Source organism: Seriola dumerili, unplaced genomic scaffold, assembly GCF_002260705.1.
Source record: "Seriola dumerili isolate Sdu_G_001 unplaced genomic scaffold, Sdu_1.0 BDQW01000003.1, whole genome shotgun sequence".
NCBI classification, from domain to species: domain Eukaryota; kingdom Metazoa; phylum Chordata; class Actinopteri; order Carangiformes; family Carangidae; genus Seriola; species Seriola dumerili.
In genome coordinates this window covers 3,816,101-3,836,832 of record NW_019174258.1, presented here as the reverse complement: position 1 = coordinate 3,836,832, position 20,732 = coordinate 3,816,101, and the positions used below count along the sequence as shown (strand labels likewise).

General features: G+C 38.1%; 2 protein-coding genes across 4 annotated transcripts in view; one reads left to right on the top strand and one right to left on the bottom strand.

The window, feature by feature from the left end:
* The first annotated feature begins 1,939 nt into the window (after nucleotides 1-1,939).
* On the top strand, nucleotides 1,940-12,451 carry ddx21 (DExD-box helicase 21). 2 transcript variants are annotated; one of them, XM_022743550.1, is made up of 16 exons: nucleotides 1,940-2,094; nucleotides 3,182-3,415; nucleotides 4,240-4,380; nucleotides 4,713-4,788; nucleotides 5,263-5,438; nucleotides 5,582-5,699; nucleotides 5,889-6,074; nucleotides 6,402-6,547; nucleotides 7,193-7,342; nucleotides 7,677-7,838; nucleotides 8,152-8,271; nucleotides 9,602-9,675; nucleotides 9,890-10,049; nucleotides 10,395-10,529; nucleotides 11,131-11,175; nucleotides 11,298-12,451. In XM_022743550.1, the coding sequence occupies exons 1-16, from the start codon at nucleotides 2,011-2,013 to the stop codon at nucleotides 11,556-11,558; spliced, it is 2,268 nt and encodes a 755-aa protein (XP_022599271.1). In that variant the 5' UTR covers nucleotides 1,940-2,010; the 3' UTR covers nucleotides 11,559-12,451. The 2 variants fall into 2 exon arrangements, with proteins under 2 accessions (XP_022599271.1, XP_022599262.1); XM_022743541.1 differs by having other exon boundaries at nucleotides 3,179-3,415.
* Nucleotides 12,452-14,758: 2,307 nt separating this feature from the next.
* Nucleotides 14,759-20,732, bottom strand: part of LOC111220150 — a 29,615-nt gene continuing 23,641 nt past the window's right edge. Inside the window, exons 32-35 of one of the 2 annotated variants that reach the window (XM_022743141.1) lie at nucleotides 18,507-18,644; nucleotides 18,293-18,372; nucleotides 17,801-17,867; nucleotides 14,759-15,674 (exon numbers count right to left, since the gene is read on the bottom strand). In XM_022743141.1, the coding sequence (XP_022598862.1) occupies nucleotides 15,591-15,674; nucleotides 17,801-17,867; nucleotides 18,293-18,372; nucleotides 18,507-18,644 (369 nt within the window). In that variant the 3' untranslated portion in view covers nucleotides 14,759-15,590. The remainder of the gene's footprint in view (nucleotides 15,675-17,800; nucleotides 17,868-18,292; nucleotides 18,373-18,506; nucleotides 18,645-20,732) is intronic. The other variant, XM_022743149.1, reaches the window with a different exon arrangement.

The following is a 20,732-nucleotide window of genomic DNA, read 5'->3' as shown; positions in this document are numbered from 1 at the left end:
TTCAATATAAACTAAAACAAGCAGGTCATTGGGTATTTACATAGCCTACTACTAAGCAGGATGTCCTGGAGACCCCTTTTAGTTGGTAGCCGGTATGAATAATATTCAATTGAACACTGTGTGATGCAAGATAAGACCCCACCCCACCCATGGAAAAAAAAAAAAGAAAAAAACACTTGACCACAAACCACTAGATTTTATATCACTATAATATTCAAAACACTGCAAATCCTAGTCTGAACATGTACAATCCCCTGTGATCCAACCACAATATTTTTAGATTAATAATAAAACATCAATATCTCATGATAACCCATGGATAATATAACGTATCTGGCTTATCCTTCCATGCTTTACTGTTTTCATTCAGTCCTGATTAGGTTGAGCAAAAGCTGTCTTGATGTGGTGCTGAGTTTCTCAATGTGCAGCAGCATGCATGTTTATCTTAGCTGGAGTGAAATCTACAACTTACTTGACTGCAAGCCATGTATTTGTTGTGAATGCACATTGTTGTCATTTAGGCTATTTATTATTGTAGAAGAGGGCAAAAAAAAAGTCATTAATATGCCATAGTGATGCTGACAAATTACATTGGCCAACTCAACATCAACTTTTTTTGAACGGAATATGCCTGGTTAAATTAACTTTTTAAACATGAAAACATACTATTTACACAAGTTTAATAATTGTAAATACCATTTTTTGCCATTAAAGCTGCCATTATGTTTTCATTCAAAAACTGTGTACTTTGTTCATTGTATGTTAAATGATCCTTTGTTGCAGTTCTACTATTTTGAATGTTTGTACTGGATTGTAATACCATGTGCATTACAATATTTTTCTTTTACCAGTGTTTGTTAAAAAAAAAAAACTCTTATTTTCTCTATATGTTTTAATGGATGGCTTTGTTTACAGAATACTATTACTCATCATAATATATTCCTTTTTACAGTATCTCAGTACAATTATTATCGTGTCTCTCTTACTGGCACATTGTGACCAATACTGCAACATGTTCTCTTGTCTAATGATTGACCTGCTAATGGACAAAATGGCAAAACCTTAGAGGAACTTAGAATTCAAATGTTTGCTGTAAGGGAGGTTCTAACATTTGAATTCTAAGCTCCTCAAAGGGTTAGCCATTTTGTCCATTAGCAGGTTTATGGTGCTTTGATATTCAAATGATAGCACATTTTTCCTTGTTGCTGTCACACACCTGACTTCATCTTGGCTATGTACTTACACAAGGAATATTGAATCATATGTGACATATGTGTCTTGTGATATCATCGTTACTGTGGGCAAAATATGATGATAGTGCATCATGAGTCAGCTTGTGATTTCCAGCAGTATATTGCAAATCTCTATATTGTGTATTTTGTTAAGTTCGTTTTCTTTTTGCTAGACTTTTACTTTTTATGTATTAAGATCCCCTTTAATGGGAAAAAGACTGCAAAATTTTATGAATTTTCTGGATAATTTTAAAGTGTTAATATATTTTTGCACAAGCAGAACAAATTTCATATGGAGTTGAAGTGTAAAGACAAGTACGCTTATTATTCCAACCCTGTGGATGCACTTAATGCAATGAATCATCATACATAGAGAGCATACTAAAGGACAAAGCCTCAGGATAGGACACAGTGTGCCATCTGCTGGGCAGGTATTATCAGGCAGGTTTTGATGCTGACTGCAGTGTGTTTAAAGGGCATTTCGGCTGTTTCTGCTATTATGCGATTATAATGTGAGAAAATTTGTTTGTACGGTCGTTTTGTTGAATTTCATTCATATGTCACACCACTCTAATTATTTTTTACAATACTTTATTTCTCACGTAAGCCGTAGTAGAATAAAACGTGACTTTGCGTCACTTTTGTGTCTATCATTTGTATTTCTATGTGTGCCTCGTGAACACGCTTCCGCGCGCCGCCTTGCGCGCTCCTTTCCGCCCGTGTGCCCGTGGGTTTGCCTGTGTGTGTCTACGCCGAGGGGTTTCATCAGGAAGGAGAAATGCCGTCAAAAATCATCTTTGACACTGAAGACCAAGCCATGGATGAAGATGTAAACACTGTCGCCGAGGCTAAAACCCTGAAGGTGAGCAGACCCGGTCGTGTCGCCCAGGACAGACTGAAAACTCCGTTTAGCTCGTGGGACGCCGTGCCCCGGCTGCTCCCTGTTTGACAACATGTGGCTGAACGTGCTAACCTGAAACCTTGGCTAATCGGCCAGCTAACGGTTAGCAGACAATTAAAGGATATGTTTCTGAAGCCACACCGATACCGTCATTGAGACACACTAGGAGTTAAACATTGTTAACTTAATGTAATCAATTGCGGTAAGAATGATGCTAGCACACGTTGCCAATGTAGCCATGTAGCATAGCTGTGAGGTCACATGGCCTGTCCACGTGTTACTGAGCTGCTCTGTAGATCACAGCGTGGAGTTCTTTAACAGACTGTTTACATGTGCGTGTTTCTGCGCTGCTGTGGACGCAACCGGATGTCGTGTTATACAGCTGTGCTCGTCAGCTGTCAAATATACAAAAAGTTCATATAATTATAGCTGCTTTTATTGATTATTGAGAGTTTTCCTCAAAACAAAATTTCCAACTCATGCACCCTTTACAGTTAGTTTATCTGAGGTTTGGATTTCTTTGTAAAAGTACTATTTCTACGAACTTTGACATTTAATTGATAACTTATGATGATTAATTATGCACTATGTAAAGTGTCAAAACTTTTGAAAATAGCCTTACAAATAGCCATTCCCAAAATCAAAATAAGTTGGAGCAGCAATCTAAAGAGACTAAAGGGGTTTGATTAAGTCACCATTAAAACGGTTGTTGATTGATTTTACCTTGATGGATAATTAGTCAATCAAAAGCAATGCACTTAATGTGAATGCAAATTTTGTTTATAAAAATGGTTGACTTGATCTGAGTGTATCCTTGGTTGCACAACTCAAATACACTATACTTTAATTTTTAACCTTTCTTATTAATGTGTAATCTAAACTTAAACTAAACTAAAATACAATGTAAATTTTAAATGTGTGAAACACATCTTTTAGAAAATAAGGCTTTTCTAAAAAAAAAAAAAAAAAAAAAAAACTTAACAGTAACTGCATGGTATTTGGTTTAACTGAAACCTGTTTGTTTTTATTGTTTCTGTAAAAAAAGAAGAACAAGACCAAGGAGGGCAAGAAGTTGAAGAAGAAGAAGGAGTTGGAGGACCAGGAAGAACAGGAGGACCCAGGCTGTGAACCTCCAGCACCTAAGAAGAAAAAGAAAAAAGACAAGCTGAGCGCGGATCAAGTGAACGGCCACTTAGATGAGGCCACAGACATGAATGGCAACAGTGATGGTGTTGAAACACCAAAGCAGAAGACTAAGAAGAACACTGAAGGAGACACAGAGGTCAGTGCTGTGTTATTACTACAAATATGTATATTGAAGGAGCTTTCTGCTATTTAGAGGAAAAACTCTCACCCCTCCCCACGGGGTGAGTGCAGTGTTCAAAAATACTCAAAAGACCAGTGAATGTCCACACCGAAGAATTTAGATAAATTTTTTTAGTGAATCTTTTCAGCAAGCAATGAACAATGAACAATTACAGAATTCTGGATCAGATGTGTATTTCCCTAACCAATAACAAGTGTTGGTCAGTCCACAGTCTGATGACCTAACTTTCCCTGATCCAGTGTATTTATACAGATACAAACAAAGAAATGTGCACGGGCGTTTTGTCGTCTTCTGATTGGCTCTGCTGGCTTCCTCCTTCACATCTGCCTCCGACCCTAAGCGAAACCTAAAACTCAGCGCACCAAAAAGAAGACAGTTAGTGTTTACACATAAATTACCACTTCTCTACCTCTGTTACCTCCGGCTGCCCCCCTACACATGCCCATAGAGTGGTCCTTATCAGTGGTTGTAAATAGTTTCCCTGAGGCAGATGTTTAAACCACAACTTACCCTTAGCACCTAAATATCCACTAGTATAAATCATTAAACAATTTTAGGTTTAATAGCCTGAAATACTCCAACAATATACTAGTAGATTCTCTTTCTGAGAAGATCTAATCTTTGTTGTTCTGTGGGACACTGGATGATGTTTCCTGTTAAATTGTGAAAAGGCTGTAGGGGTGATTGTTGGCTGATTAAAATATTCATGATATAAATTCTCTGGCTATGCCCTGGTAGAAAAGGTCATGCTTTGTTTCCACTTTCGTCTTTTGTTTTAGAAAAAAAAAAAGAAGCAAAAGAAATCAATTGCAGAGGCAGCAACCAACGGACATTCCACCTCAAACACCCCTGTTCAGACGCCCATCCAGACACCTTCACAGTCAAGTGAAGAGTCAGCCAGTGACAGTGAAAAAGAAACGGTATGACTCTAGGGCTGACTGTTAACAGTTTTTCATCCCAGAAGTTGAAAGTTTGTGTTGATTCTGAGTGTATGATGACTCCATTTAGGAAGCTGTTACTATTACTATACAATTTGTAGGTGTCACATTTTTTATATGATATTTCTACATTTTATCATATTGGAAAACTGCCATTTTGTAATCGATTTGTTAAGCAGCTAATTTCCCAGATCTGCATGTTTTCAAGCATTTAACAGATTCACAAATTTTAGTTTAATTTAATTGTGGTCTTATTGCATTGTCAGCTGTAGAGAGGAAACAGTCATATAGATTGACTCTGTTTATCTGTTTAGGAAGAGACACCAGAGCAGAGGGAAGGGGCCTTCTCCAACTTCAGGATCTCTGAGGGCACCATCGGTAAACTGAAAGGTAAACATCATAATTATACCATTGTTTTTACCACTGTGGCTCAAGACCACAGCTGTACTGGTACATGCCCAACATCTGAAATGTTTGCTGTTCTGTGCAAAGCTGAGAAGACTATGCTTTAACTTGGTTGATGAGCATCACTTTATAAAATATTTATTATGTTTGAACACTTACCTTTGTTATTGCATACACAGGCATTTTGATTGACAATCAACAATTGACATAATTTGTCGGATTTTGAGAAGTGATCTGACACATGGCGCACTTAAATAATGGACATTTGAATTTTAAATTTACTGATCACTGTCATGGACGTTTTTTTTTCTGTTTGTTTGTTTTTTGTTTGTTTTTTTGACTGAAAATGTATATAGGAGTGTTAACAGTGGGCTTTGGAGCTTTGCTAAATAACAAATTTACCCTTGATTGTCTGTCTTTTTCCCTGTCCTGTGACTCCGCTTTGTATCACTTTCTCAGCTCGGGGAGTCTCTTACCTGTTTGACATTCAGGTGAAGACATTTAATATTGTATACGATGGAGAAGATGTAATTGCCCAAGCCCGAACAGGAACAGGAAAAACTTTCTCCTTTGCCATCCCTTTGGTTGAGAAGCTTCAGGATGCATTGACTCCGACCAGAGGCCGGGCTCCCAAGGTACACACACACACACACACACACACACACACACACACACACACAAACACCAATCAATGAAAACTAGCATCAGTCAGAGTCCCAGTATCGGTTGCTCCCTGAATATGTTTGTGTATGACTAAGTCTCTTTTGTATGTCTGTAGGTTCTGGTGTTGGCACCAACCAGAGAGTTAGCTATCCAGGTCGCTAAGGACTTCAAAGACATTTCCAAGAGACTGGCTATCGCCTGTTTCTATGGAGGTAGCTCATACCACCCACAGAGTAAGTCTACGCAAAAACTCAGTTTTGTTTAATAGAAGTCCTTTTTGAAATAGTTAAAATCATTTGTCCATTTATTCATACTTGTTTTGAATGTTGTTTTTGTCTGCTTGTTTGACAACACTTTTTTAATAGCATACTTTGTAAATCAATATCAATAGTGACTGTCTCCACTCCTCTCCTCCTGTCTAGTTGATGCTATCCGTAATGGTATTGATATTTTGATTGGAACCCCTGGTCGTGTCAAAGACCACCTCCAGAACAATAAACTCGACCTCTCAAAAGTGAAACATGTTGTCCTGGACGAAGTGGACCAAATGCTGGACATGGGATTTGCAGAGCAGGTTGAAGAAATTTTGGCTTCATCATATAATAGAGGTAAAGTAAATCTGTATGTGCTGGTTTGTAAATTGATAGTTGGAAATGTTTTTAAAAAAGTTAATGGTTCCTGCAATTTCTTTTAGATTGAGCATGTATGTGTATTCTGTGTTCATATTTATGTGTACAGTACAGAGTGTAAATAATTTGGGGTATGTTTTTTAAGACATGGTACATAAAATTCTGGGGGTAGTATGATGTTTGTGAAATCACAGAAAAACTAGTTGAACTGATCAGAGTTATGGAGGTGAGAGTGTGGTCCTCTCCACAATTCTCCACAATTACAACACTTTGTTTTTGTGTGTCCGTGTGCGTGTTCCTGTTCAGAGTGTGACGCCAACCCTCAGACTATGCTGTTTTCGGCTACTTGCCCCTCTTGGGTCTACGATGTGGCCAAGAAATACATGAGACCAGAATGCAAACATGTTGACCTGATTGGCAAGAAAACACAGAAAGCTGCAACAACTGTTGAAGTAAGTGTGTGTGTGTGTGTGTGTGTGTGTGTGTGTGTGTGTGTGTGTGTGTGTGTGTGTGTGTGTGTGTGTGTGTGTGTGTGTTATTTTTGTTATTTTTAGGGACAAATTTCAGAATAAAGACCTGGGGATGGCTTGTCCAATTGGGGACAAAGGCAGATTTCTGGGTCAGTGCTTATGGTTAGAGTTAGGGTTAGTCAAGTAGGACAAGTAGTGATTATAGGATTGGTAAAAGTAAGCCGCCAAGAAATTAATGTGTATGAAATTTCTCACAAATGACAAGAGTAAACGTGTGTGCGAGAAATTGTTGGAAGAGGTGAAAAAGGGTATTAGGTATGTGATGGGTGCGATTTAACAAGCGTTACAGCAGTCTTAGTTCTTAGGCTTAGATTTTTCAAAGATGCCTGTAAGCAGAGACAGTTAAAGTAATTGAGGCTGTGAAATAAGCTCACATATATTTCCATACGGAAAGCACAGCAAGTTCATTTGCAGTAAAAATGCCTTATTTATCATCGTCACAAACGGAATTATGATGAAGTTCAAGTCTGCCTGTAGGATTAATGGAAATATCTCTTATCTCCTGGTGTCCCTCTCACTGTCTATCTCTGTTGCTCTTTTTGCCTCTGTCTGCCTTCTCTTCTGCAGCATCTGGCCATAGCATGCCACTGGTCACAGCGTGCAGCCGTGATAGGTGATGTGATCCAAGTTTACAGCGGCAGCCATGGCAGAACCATTGTGTTCTGTGAGACAAAGAAAGATGCCAACGAACTTTCCATGAATGCATCCATCAAACAGGTGGAGACACACTCACACTTATGCACACACACACTTGGCAGTTTGTGAATAGCCATTTCATACACTGGCAGTACATGACACTTTTAATTTGCAAGATGACCATCTGTCACTATCGCATATCCCATAAAAATAATAATTTTGACAGTTTTGTAAGATTTGGAAGTTGACACATTCATTTGTTAACCAAGGCTGTTACATTGTCTGTCTTCATTTTCTAATTGTGTTGCAGTGTATTTGTGTCAATTTCCCCAGAGCATTACCATTAGAAAAGATACAGCTGCAAAAAAACAAGCAAATTCTGTAGTTTTCATTTATTTTGTTTGTATGTTTTCAGAGTGCCCAGTCCCTCCATGGGGATATTCCTCAGAAACAGAGAGAGTTGACACTGAAGGGCTTCAGGAATGGTTCCTTTGAGGTTCTTGTTGCCACCAACGTTGCAGCCCGTGGATTAGATATCCCTGAAGTCGATCTGGTGATCCAGTGTTCTCCACCCAAGGTGTCACGTGTTACCATCAATCTACGAAAACTTCAATATATCTTTGCATTTATTCAATGAGCCATTTCTTTCATATGTAGAGGCTGGATATATGAATATGTTCTAATTTTAAAGGGGAAGATTTAGTTCACATTGATGATTTCACATTGAAAATGGAAACAGCTGCAATACACATGTGCACTTGTTGATGAATGAAAAATGAAGAAATTAACACTTACTGGACTTGGTGGATGAATGTTAACTGTACACTTAGGAATCATGGAGGCTTGTTACTTTTGCTGAACATTTTTGCTATCTCTGTGGTTGTTGTCAGGATGTGGAATCATACATCCATCGCTCAGGACGTACAGGCCGAGCAGGCAGGACTGGAGTCTGCATCTGTTTCTACCAGAGGAAAGAAGAGGACCAGCTGCGCTACGTAGAAAACAAAGCAGTATGTGTTTTTTATATTTGGTGGAAGGCGCAGAAGACAATGGCAAAAAAAAAAGCGACAGGTTTACTTGTTTAAGCAGCTCTACCAAAACGAAAAAGCTTTCACATCTGTGCTACACATGGGATGAAAATGTACACGAGGGAAAGAATCAAAAATAGTGGACTACATAAAGGTAGAGGAAGGAGTGCTTCATCAGAGAAACCAGAGTTGAAGGAGGTGTTGTTGTATTGTATAGAAACCTAGACTGAAAGTCACTTTTTCCCTGTAGTTGTACATAGTGGGAAAACTGAACGTTTTATTGACCACAAAACTGCTTTTGGACATTCCATTCAAGCTGTGTGACTACGGTTGGATATCGTTTGAATTTTATCGATTATGATTGTGATTGTGCTTAATATTTCCAGTTTTTATTGATTCCCTCTTTAGATTCCAAAACGATTAGATTGGTTGGGTGTTTAGAAAACAAAAATTCATTTAAGCATTAATCGAACATTTGCAAAGTAAATAGTATTTACCATTAACTAATTCTTACTACAATAAAAGCATATGAACCTCAGACATGTGCATTAAACATTTTTTAAGATAGATCTGTCTAGAGTAGTTAATTAAACTAACTGCTAGTTGTTTTATTTTAGTTTTCTGGTGACAAACATCCATCTTTGTTTGTCCCTTATTTTACTAGGACATCATGCAAATGTAAAAGGGATTTTATATATATTTATTTATTTATTTATTGGGCTTTTCCATGCCTTTTATTAGAGTAGCAGTGAGAGAAATGGGATGACATGCAGCAAAGGGCCGTGGGTCGGATTCAAACCCAGGCTGCTGTGGTAAAGACTGAGTCCTAATGGCACACGCTCTGCCAGGTGAGCCACCGAGGCGCGCAGGGATTATACTCTTGAATCAAGGCATTTCAAGGAAGAAATAATGCTCTGGAGAATATTAAGGAAAAAAACAATGGTGGCCAAGAATCACAGTTAAAATTGTAATCAGAAGTAAATTCACTCCAGCAAGAGAAGCATGAGAGTAAATGGCAAACTGCATTTATTCATCCAAAGGTAAATTGAGGCTGGACCGATGCGCAGTTACTGAGCTTTATGATTCGCAGCAGCAGCAAGAAACACTGCACAGTCTTTCATTCTTGTAGATGTGTAGGAACCGATAAGCAGAACCAAAATTCGCTTCTTTTTTTCAGGTACTCTGCCTCTTGGCATTTTTGAACCAGTTCTAATTTGGAACCAGGCTTCGATCCTCAACCCTATGTGTGACTACTTCAGATGTTTGTGTATTGACTACCAAACTAAATATATTTTATTTTGTTCCCATCTAGGGTATCACATTCAGACGAGTTGGCGTTCCCACCGCCAATGATATCATCAAGTCATCAAGCAAGGATGCTGTCAGGTGCGTTATTCTGCGAAGTGAGAGAACTGCTATTATTACTCAGGGAACTTAGCTTAGTTTAAACTGGTTACATTGACTTTAAACAGTGTCTCCACAAAGCCTCTGTCTCACTCAAATCTCCTTAATCATGATGCTGCTCAATGTGAAACTAATTTCCTGATAGCAAGGAATTCAGTGTCAGATTGTTATGATTTTATTTCTATATTGTGTACAGGTTTCTGGACTCTGTTCCGGTCACAGCTATCGGTTACTTCAGAGCATCAGCTGAGAAGCTAATTGAGGAGAGAGGAGCTGTTGATGCACTAGCTGCTGCACTGGCCCATATTTCTGGAGCCACAAGTCTAGAGCAAAGGTCACTGCTCAACTCTGATGCTGTAAGTTGCGCACATAAACAATATATACAGCAAAAAACTCGATGTGCTTCTCGTATTACAGCGATCACAGCTCATCCCTCACACACAGTATTTTTCTACACAAGAAAGCTTTATGTCTGCTCATGGCGGACCACAGTGTTACATGCAGCACAGGTACCTATGGGGGTAGGACAAAGAAGCAAACAACCTTGGATACACACATTCGCACCTGAAATGTTATTCCTTTTACGCACTTGAAAATGTAGCGCCTATTCTCCATTTAGATTTCTCCATGAACTTCTTGTTCTTCTAGGTGATGAGTAACCCTAATTCCACCTAACATATTATTCTTATTTATATTTCCAGGGTTGCACCACGATGCAGTTGGTGTGTTCTCAGGAGATGCACAATCTGGGTTACGCCTGGAGAACCATCAAAGAGCAGCTTGGAGAACAGATTGAGAACCACATTCAAAGAATGACCTTCCTTAAAGGCAAAACAGTATGTACACACACAAACATGTACATATGTGATGTGTTTCTGGTGTATATATACTGTACTTACTTTCCCTCAGTTTTAGATTATGTTGTGTTATGGTATGGCTGTATGACATTTGACAGCAAGAATAGGGTTTTGTGTAATCTTTGCAGCATGAAGAGTATATTTCATAGCGTGTATACAGTTTTGAAGTGAGAACAGGGATGTAGGTTACAAACAATTCAGCCCAAATGGTAGCCAATGACTCATGTTGATAGTAATAGTAGTGAGTTGCCAAAAAAAAGCCTCCCAGAGTGCCACATGGTAATAATAGAGTTGGCTAATGGAAAAATACACTGCAACCAACTGATAAATTAAGATGCTAATTAAGAAAAGGACCGGGTGAAATTTCTTCTTAAAAACAGTATTTTTTCCATTCAGCTAATTATCCATAACAAGTAAACAGAAAAAACATATGTTCACAAGAAACTAAACCTCTCTAGCTGTGACCATACCTTTTGTGGCTCTTATTTTGAGAGCACAGTAGGTACATAGACTTACTCCTCTGAAAGGCAGAGTGGGATAAAAAACACTCACCATCTCGTCCTTATTGTGTTTCTAACAGGGAGTATGTTTTGATGTCCCAGTTGACAAAGTCAAGGAGATGCAGGTGAGAACAACAGTGAAAATGTTATATTGTCAAAATTAAATTTGTGAAAATGTATAATCCAAAGTAAAATATGAAATATTTTGATTGTTTCTTCCTTTTCACCTCACTTGATCCCACAACAGGAGAACTGGAAGGATGGTCGCCGTTGGCAACTGACTGTAGCCACAGAACTTCCAGAGTTGGAGGAGAAGCAGTTCAGTAACCGTGGTGACAGAGGGTTTGGCGGCGGTAACCGCAGTGACAGAGGAGGAGGGTTCAGAGGTGGAAGGGGACGGAATTTCGGGGGAAATGGTGGCCGTGGTAATGGGTTCCGGAATGGCGGCGGTGGCTATAGCAACAGAGGAGGACACAAACGCAGCTTCAGCCAAGCTTTTGATTACTGAAGAACCAACCTGTGACTGATAAGACTGACTGTCACTCATCTGGGCTGGCAGTGGTTTTTATTGGCTGTCAGTGAGAGGGCTCGATGTATGGCTGGTGGGAAGTCTCCATCATGATGCAAGCTGAATTGTAAACTATCAAGTATTCATAAATTGAATCCACAGTACATTAAATTATAGCTTCCAAATATAAAGTAAACATATTATCTGAAGAATAAAATGTATTTCCATGAAGCCACATCCAAAGGGTTTAAGATCGTTTTTTCTGTGTACAGTGTAATAACACAGTACCACTGGCAGCCAGTGTTTCTTTTAGGTGACACATTCGATGAAACTCATGAAATGACATGTTCCTAACAGTTTTGACTACATAAATTGGTAATTAATTGACTTCTTATGTCTTAAATGGCAGAGAATCAAAAACACTGGCTTATCAACCCATTTTATATTATGTGATGACATGAATTGAAAGTTTGAATGTGTCATTCAGTGAGTTTCAGGTAAAGTGTTTATCTTTTTTTTACTGGATGTTTGGGGAGCAGTGGCAGCAATCAGGCTTGAGCCTTTGTCCAAAATAGAATGCACACCATCCTGACATAACAATTTGACTACATTGGATAACTCGGTGTGCAGTACCATGAAGGTGCACTGTACTGCAGACACTGTCATGTGCGAGGCGCTGCATTTCTCCTGTACGCCCATAGAAAAAAGTGATTAAATGGGGTTTAATCTCTACACTTGTGCTCAATGTCAGGTTGCTGCCTTACCTACAGCTGAAACCTCTCCCCGAAAATATGTTGGATAATTGCTTTGCAATTGCCTCTATTTAATAATTGTTTCTATTGCTTCCATTCATTTGAATGACATGACTTATTCATTAAAAAAGCTCAACTGAAGTTGTCTTCATTCTTTTCAATGGGGTGTGAAATGAGCATATACAGTTGAAACCAGAAGTTTACATACCCTGTATAAAAAGACACATAAACTTTTTTTTTTTCTCACTGTCTGACAATAAATCAGACTAAACTTTTCCTGTTTTTAGGTCAGTTAGGATTACCAAAATTATTTATATTTGCTAAATGCCAGAATAATGAGAGAGAAATTTTTAGACAATTTTTTTTACTTTTTTCAAAGTCAGAAGTTTACATACACTTAGATTACTATGCCAGATGAAAAGCCCAGATGATGATGTCATGGCTTTGGAAGCTTGTGATAGGTTAATTGACCATGTTTGAGTTAATTACAGGCACACCTGTGTATGTATTTTAAGGCACACCTCAAACACACTGCTTCCTTATGTGACATCATGGGAAAATCAAAAGAAATCAGCCAAGATACCAGGAAGAGAATTCTGGACTTCAACAAGTCTAGTTCATCCTTGGGTACAATTTCCAGATGCCTGAAGGTGTCACGTTCATCTGTTCAAACAATTATATGCAAGTATAAACACCATGGGAATGTCCAGCCATCATATCGCCCAGGAAGGAGACGGGTTCTGTGTCCCAGAGATGAACGTGCTTTGGTGCGAAATGTGCGTATCAACCCCAGAACAAAAGCAAAAGACCTTGTGAAGATGCTGGCTGAAGCTGGTAAGAGAGTGTCATTATCCACAGTGAAACGAGTCCTGTACCGACATGGGCTGAAAGGCCACTCAGTGAGGAAGAAGCCATTACTCCAAAAGCAACATAAAAAAGCCAGATTACAGTTTGCAAATGCACACAGGGGCAAAGACCTTAATTTTTGGAGACATGTCCTGTGTTCTTATGAAACTAAAATTGAACTGTTTGGCCATAATGACCATCGTTACATTTGGAGGAAAAAGGGGGAAGCTTGCAAGCCTGAGAATGCCATCCCAACTGTGAAGTACGGGGGTGGCAGCATCATGTTGTGGGGGAGTTTTGCTGCAGGAGGGACTGGTGCACTTCACAAAATGGATGGTATCATGAGGAAAGAACATTATGTAGAAATATTGAAGCAACATCTCAAGACATCAGCCAGGAACTTAAAGCTTGGGTTCAAATGGGTCTTCCAAATGGACAATGACCCTAAGCATACTGCCAAATCAGTTACAAAGTGGCTTAAGGACAACAAAGGCAATGTTTTGGAGTGGCCATCACAAAGCCCTGATCTCAATCCTATAGAAAATTGGTGGGCAGAGCTGAAAAGGCGTATGCGAGCAAGGCGGCCTACAAACCTGACTCAGTTACACCACTTCTGTTAGGAGGAATGGACCAAAATTCCAGCAAACTATTGTGAGAAGCTTGTGGAAGGATACCCAAAATGTTTGACCCAAGCCATACAGTTTAAAGGCAATGCTACCAAATACTAATGAAATGTAAGTAAACTTCTGACTTTGAAGAAAGTAATAAAAAATTGTCTAAAAAATTCTCTTTCTCATTATTCTGGCATTTAGCAAATATAAATAATATTGGTAATCCTAACTGACCTAAAACAGGAAAAGTTTAGTCTGATTTATTGTCAGACAGTGAGAAAAAAAAGTCTTTTTATACAGTGTATGTAAACTTCTGGTTTCAACTGTATACGATGTACAATGTTTTAAGGTATACATATAAATAATACTTTTAGTTAGCTGGATTTTAAGATCATAAGTGCATTAATGGATAACTAACAATATAGGTAATTTAATTTACAAAATTTTATGATTTTAAGATGGGACTATCAACTAAATCTACTGCACACAACTCAAATTATAAGGTTTATTTATAAGGCTTTTGGAACCAGTACACTACCCACAAGGTTATGCCCTCTTCCTTTAGCTAACTGATTAAATCCCACTTGCCCCCACACCATTTAGGTGCAGGGGTACAGTTTTTGTGCACAGCAGTCAAACCTTGTTCCCCTCCTATCATCCCACACACACCAGAAAAAATATTGTCATAGGTCTACATATCCCAGCATTAGAGCATTGTTAGATGGTAAGGTAATTTTTTTAACTGCCTTTTCACTGTTGAATAGAGTTGAATTAACACATTTCTTTCAAAGTCTCCACAGTTAGAAAAAACAAGAAAAATATAGGTTTTGTATTCAGTCAAAAGACAAAATATCCTTTTTACTCATGTAGCATGTGTGAATGGGGTGTGAAAATGAATAAGAGCAGCTGAATATAAGTCAGAACATAATACAGAAAAGGCTTTATTGTCTTTTTTTTTTTTTTTTTTTTACAATACAAAGATTGTCCACATATTTAGTTTAATCAGTTCAGTAGTTTCCTGAACAATTTACCAAAATCTTTCCAAGAAGATTCTCTCCCTTTGTAAAGTGCATTTTTACAGTTGGTACACATAATTACACTGATAAGATCCCCAACACAATATTAAAAAGGCAACACAGTGTAACTTAAACTAGAAAGTATTTAGAGTATAAAATATGTGAGATTTACCAATAAAATGATGAAAGTAATTCTCACAATATTTCATATGCAAATATTGCATTTAAAAATCTGTGAAGGACTGGCACTGTTTCCTGAGAGTAATGAATTAATTTATTAATACTGTAACCTGAATTGCAAAGGAGATAATTCTTGAACAAATAAAAATCATTTGTTTCCATCTTCATCCATCCCATTATTGTAATTCACAAAATAACTGATTTTGGTGCAGATACATTAAATGAGAAGAAAACAATCAAGAGATTACACTGCCTTTCTTATAGTTTGTTGTTTTACCTTCAACCCTCCTAAATCATTTTACAATGGGATGTACAATCTGTTCAACAAACAACACCCTAAATCTTACACCCTCGATTTCAGATGGCATTTAATTAGTCTGTAAACCTAATGTATTCAACCATACTTAAACAGAATAAATACAAGTATTAAGAGTAAAAATATTCAAATAAAAAACACTTGATCATACCTGAGATCTTTTTGACTTTTGAATAAAAGCAATTCCTCATTTTAATTTGTCAAGCAAAGCTTAATGAGCCTGTTTTAACTGATATCCCTTGTGCCATTTTGCCTTCCCAGGTGATGCCAATGTGTGCTGGTTGTCGGACTTCAGTGGTTACAGTTGGTTGTTACTGATACAGGTCATCATTGGTAATGGCAAGTCCATTGGTAAAGTGGGTCTCCAGAGCTATGCCACCATCGTCATCATCCTCCTGAATGACAGAAAGACACAAAAAACAATGTCATGAGCTGCTTAAAAATATTTTTGTGTCATTCACTACTGTCAGACTACTTTCCAGTGAATCAATATATCCCCAAATATCCACCAGGTTACTTAGTGAAACAGCGCCCCCTGAATTGCAATAGATGGTAAAGTCCGTCGTATTGTGCGGTGGCAGATTGTATTGCACTGTAATTGGGCGGTTGTTTCTCCCGAGAGGAACACAGGTGAAATAAGTTTTGCCTTGATTAAAAACTCCACCCTCGGGCCACAGGCAACCTGCTGCAAACGGCCAGCACCCAGGTAAAATCTATGAGGTGGATCCACTGTGGCCTTTTCCACTCCTATTAAACCCTAGAAAGATAGCGAGGTTGTTTAAATGGAATAAAGTGGGTTTAAATGGCAGGTTTTCCAGCAGTGCTAATGACATTAGCTACATGGGTATGAGAGCGTGCTTTGCTTACATTGGCTCAACATGGAGGACTGAGGAAAAGCTGATGGGAGGCCGACGGACCTGCACCCGGTTTAACAAGGAGGACGGTGTCGGAGGACATGACAGCATAGACTTTGACACTCAAAATATACAAGACAAGAAGTTGGCTACAGTAGAGGAAAATGCGACGTCGACGGCATATCTGAACATTTCACCACCACGGAGGACTGGTCTTCTACCGGTAGGTGAATCAGACACACTCTCCCTCCTTTCCCCCTGGTAAATCACTAGCTGTGTCTGTCTCTAACATGACTTTCCTGCTGGATGTGCAGTTGCTGATTGAATTTTCTGTTTGTGTGATATCATAGTCAAGGTTACTGAAGTTTGACCAAACTCAGACAGCCAACACCTCGGATCGAGGCTGTTTGGGCAAATTAGGAACCCTCCAATTTATTTATTTTTGACATTTTAGTTGTCATTTTAGTAGCCTTGCTGTGTGTAACTTTTTTTGCCAGCATATGCAGAAGTCTGGTAGTTGCTTGTTGGATTTTTATCATCCGTCCTTGTTTTAAGTTGAGCTACTGTGTAGAATTAGTAATTTGCTTTAATAACTACATTGCGTTGCAACTAGTGCATGTATATGGGGTCAGCTGTTAGCCAGAATCCTGCTGCTCATTTAATTTTATTTGTGGCACACTGCCAGAATAGACCAATATATTAATTCAGGAAAATTAAAGCTGGAAAAGACATTCCACTGCTTATGAAGATCTGTACTGTTTAAAACTAGGTAAAAGCCTTTGCATTTCAGCCTGTGCTTATGTTAAATTGACGGACAAAACATGTGTAAGTTATGTATCAGTATCATGAATGCTTTATTTTAATTAATCTGAAACATAATTTTGTAGTATTAATGAGCTGTGGCTAAAAATTCTCAAGAATGTGTTATGTGTTTGACAGCATAGTGCTTTCAATCTAAAGTTTAGACACTTTATAGTTTGTGCAGTTTCTAGCAGTGCATTAGTCATTCACGATTCATTTACATTTTTTTCCTCACACCACCGCTATTAATCTATGATCTGAATAATTAATTTTCTTTACCACTTCCATTTGGTCCATAGCTATTACATTCATGCACTTACCTTCTTAAGTATCACTTATTTCACTTTCTACATTTTATTGTTATGATTAAATGTTCTTTTGTGCAATAGTCTATATTAAAATCCCATTTGAATGCATATTCTGCTGCAAATACACCATACTGTGCGTGAATCGTGTCAGAGACGGTGTAGTATGTTGTGCCAGCAGTGTTTGGCTGGTTTGTGGTCGGGGTGCTTTTAAGTCCTAGTCAGTTACAGTTTGAGTGAGTTTTCGGATGTACTGCAAACACTGATGCAAAAGACACCAAAGTGTAGAGTATCTTTATCTGGGTGTCTGAACGAGCTGTCATTATGTTTTAGTGTTTGATAGGGAAGTTTAGATTTGTGTGTAGTTCTGCTTTACAATTTGGCTCTTCTCTTTAACAATGGTATGTTGAGGAGCCCAAGTGGCATAGTGGCTTAATATAATCAAGCCTCTGCAAGTCTTGTACCTGACAAGGATTCCAATTTAAAAAAACAAAACAAAAAAACAAACCCCTGCAGTGTTAGGAGTGTATGCACGTGTGTGTTTTGAGGTTTGTTACTTACATCATCTTTCTCTTTATAGTCTTTCTCTGTGCTGCGATAGGAAACCACATGGATCAGTGTGTAGATCCTGCAAACAGAGGCACCAAGATAAAACAAAAGTAGAAAATATGGAAAATGAAAATGAGGCAATAGATGCACAACAGTTCTGATAACAACAGGGGATATCATTATAATTCTCCGTAAAGGCAGGAATTCATCAATCAAAATTCCCCTGGTCCTGGTGGGGGAAATATTCAGTACCACTGGAAAAACTTTGGTGTTTCTTTGCCACTGCAGTATCTGAAAGTTAGGATGTTTCCTGCTTAGTTTTCAAGGTTAGTCTGTGAGCAGTGAGCCTGTCAAATACAAAATCAGATTTTACCACTGCAAAAGTGATGAGAATTTAGTGGGTGTGGCACATACACCTGTGTGTGTGTGTGTGTGTGTGTGTGTGTGTGTGTGTGTGTGTGTGTGTGTGTGTGTGTGTGTGTGTGTGTGTGTGTGTGTACGTACCTGTGATATAACATAGCCAAGAACTGGACAAGGAGAAGAATAGCAAAAGATAACAGGAACATCAAACTCAGAGGCTCCACCTGTCAACACAAAATGACAGTAATGGTGATAACTTTTAGCAGGAGTTAAAGCTGCTTCAGAAATATGTCGGAGTCCTTGTTCAGTTGCTTGTTGCAGCACATGTATCTAAGACTGTTAGTCTGTCTGCCCACACCTTGAGGACTTCTCCAGATTCACTTCCATTAGGAAAGTACTTAGGGATCTTGATGCTGATGACATCATTTCCAATGGCCTGAAGGAAGAAGGTAGCTACCACCCACAGCACGTTGATGATGAAATACAGGAAGACAGCCTGTGGGGAGGAGGGACCATTTAATGCTTTTTGTGTAACTCTTCATACTAAAATACTATCAACATGTCAATTTATTTCCTGCAATGGTAGTGGATAAATGTTGTGAAAAGTGTGAGCATGCATTCAAAATGGACAAAAATTTTAACTAAGATAAACATCTCAAAGGTTTAAAATTTCCCACGACTCCTTGTTCAACGTTTCAAAGTTAGCAAATTGAAATTCTAATATCATCAGGTGATGATAACTTATTACAGATGTATCTGTATCAGCAAATATGTTGACCACTTTGTAACAGAAATATTGCATTAGAGAAATGCCTAAGATATGTTTGCAGTAATTGAGAAACAGTGCCATCATTACATACTGTAGTTTGTCTATCAGACAACACTGACAAATTATTTTTCAATTTAATGTAAAATGTCCCGCTCTCTACATAGCTTGGTTGCAATCTTCGATAACCAAACATTTATCATCGTCTGTTTATGAAAAAAGTAGGCCTGCACGATATGAGAAAAATTAGCGATGTGCGATAATACTGTTCAATATTGTGATGACGATATGACTGATAAATAAACAAATATCGAAGTGTGCATATTCAGTTTTGCTGAGTGACACTGAATAAATAACACAGGCAAAGGTCACAATCAGTCATTTCTCCCTCTGCTGCAGGGAATGCTGCTGAGAGGAGGCGGCTGCTGTCTCAGGCTTTAGTTACAAGTTTATAAAAGTTTGTGTCAAATGAAGCTGAAGTCTACGCAGAAGATTTTCCTTTTAGCTTGTTCATAACAGTTCAGTATAAGCTTAATGTTGGCGCATTGCCATTGTATAAAACAAACCGTGGTGGGTGGGAGAAGTTGAAAATGTAGCTTTTCTAAATTTTTAAAACTTGTTGAACAGGTGGTGTGATGAAGTACGTTAATTGCTTTTTTTACTTGCAAAGGTTGTGATCACACCCACTGAGCTACAAACTTAGTTGTTGTCAACAAAAAAACTCTACCGTGTTTTGGTGTTGTTCTGCAGAGATACCAAAACACGATAGTTTCTTTGTTTCCGGTTCATTGGGCTCAGGTGCTGCGCCTTGAAAACCCTGTGTGACTGCATGGCGTGTGTATATAAAATAATATAAAATATTATATTTTATATATATATATATATATATATATATATATATATATATATATAGTTTTTTTTTTAATATAATATTTTTTTCTGATTCGTCGCATTTCATTCAGTCTTTTCAATGTGTTTATTGCACATGTTTGAATCGCAGTGATGGTTGATAATTACGACTTATTGGTCAGCAATAGAAAAAAGGTTGAGTACATTTTAAGGCAAAACAAAAAAAGCTACACAGAGAAACAAACTAAGCTTCTGTTTTTGATGATGCTTTCTTCACTTTTACTGGCGTTATTATTGCCTGTGGCCATGTGCACTCTAGGAATCCCCTGTTTTCAAGTGGCAACGAATGGTGGGTCAAGATACGCACCAATGCAGAGACGCTAGTAAACATAAAAAGACAGAACAACTTTTGCTCTCACTAATCTTTGGCTTTCCTTGTTCTGTAGTTAGACTTCACTATCAATACATTAGACAAACGGTAAACATTTGCACAAACAGTACATGCAATACAGTAACAGTAATTTGACCTTGATTTGCGCAGTGACTTCAGTTCTCTGGTGACCTCCTCCTGATGTGCTTAGTGTCAAAACAAGCTGGGCTTCAAGTAGCGCTCAAGTATTTGCTCGCAGAAGTCTTGCTCACCCTAAAACACATAGATTCATGTTGCACAACAATTTTTAAATGCAAATATTAATTTTCATCTGCTCGAAGCCATCGCATATAGTAATCATAAAGTAATATTTCAGGATGGTTTGCTTACTTTTTTCATTGATGTACCTTCATTAACCTAATCATTTAAAAAAGTAAAGCTTAGAGATTGCCAGAACATTTCCATTTACCCTTTTGTAAGACCACCCTAGATGCATCCTCTCTCATACGTGACAGGTGTGGTGGCAATACTTCTCTAAATAACTTTTTGTTTATCTGTACAGAAAAAATTATTTTAGCTTTATAAGCTAAGCCTGACGT

Bases quoted from the DNA above. Each gene is read 5' to 3' on its own strand.
- ddx21 (XM_022743541.1), top strand. From the start codon at position 2,011: ATGCCGTCAAAAATCATCTTTGACACTGAAGACCAAGCCATGGATGAA. The intron at 4,789-5,262 runs GTAAACATCATA...TCACTTTCTCAG, and splicing joins CACCATCGGTAAACTGAAAG to CTCGGGGAGTCTCTTACCTG. The intron at 10,530-11,130 runs GTATGTACACAC...TGTTTCTAACAG, and splicing joins CCTTCCTTAAAGGCAAAACA to GGAGTATGTTTTGATGTCCC.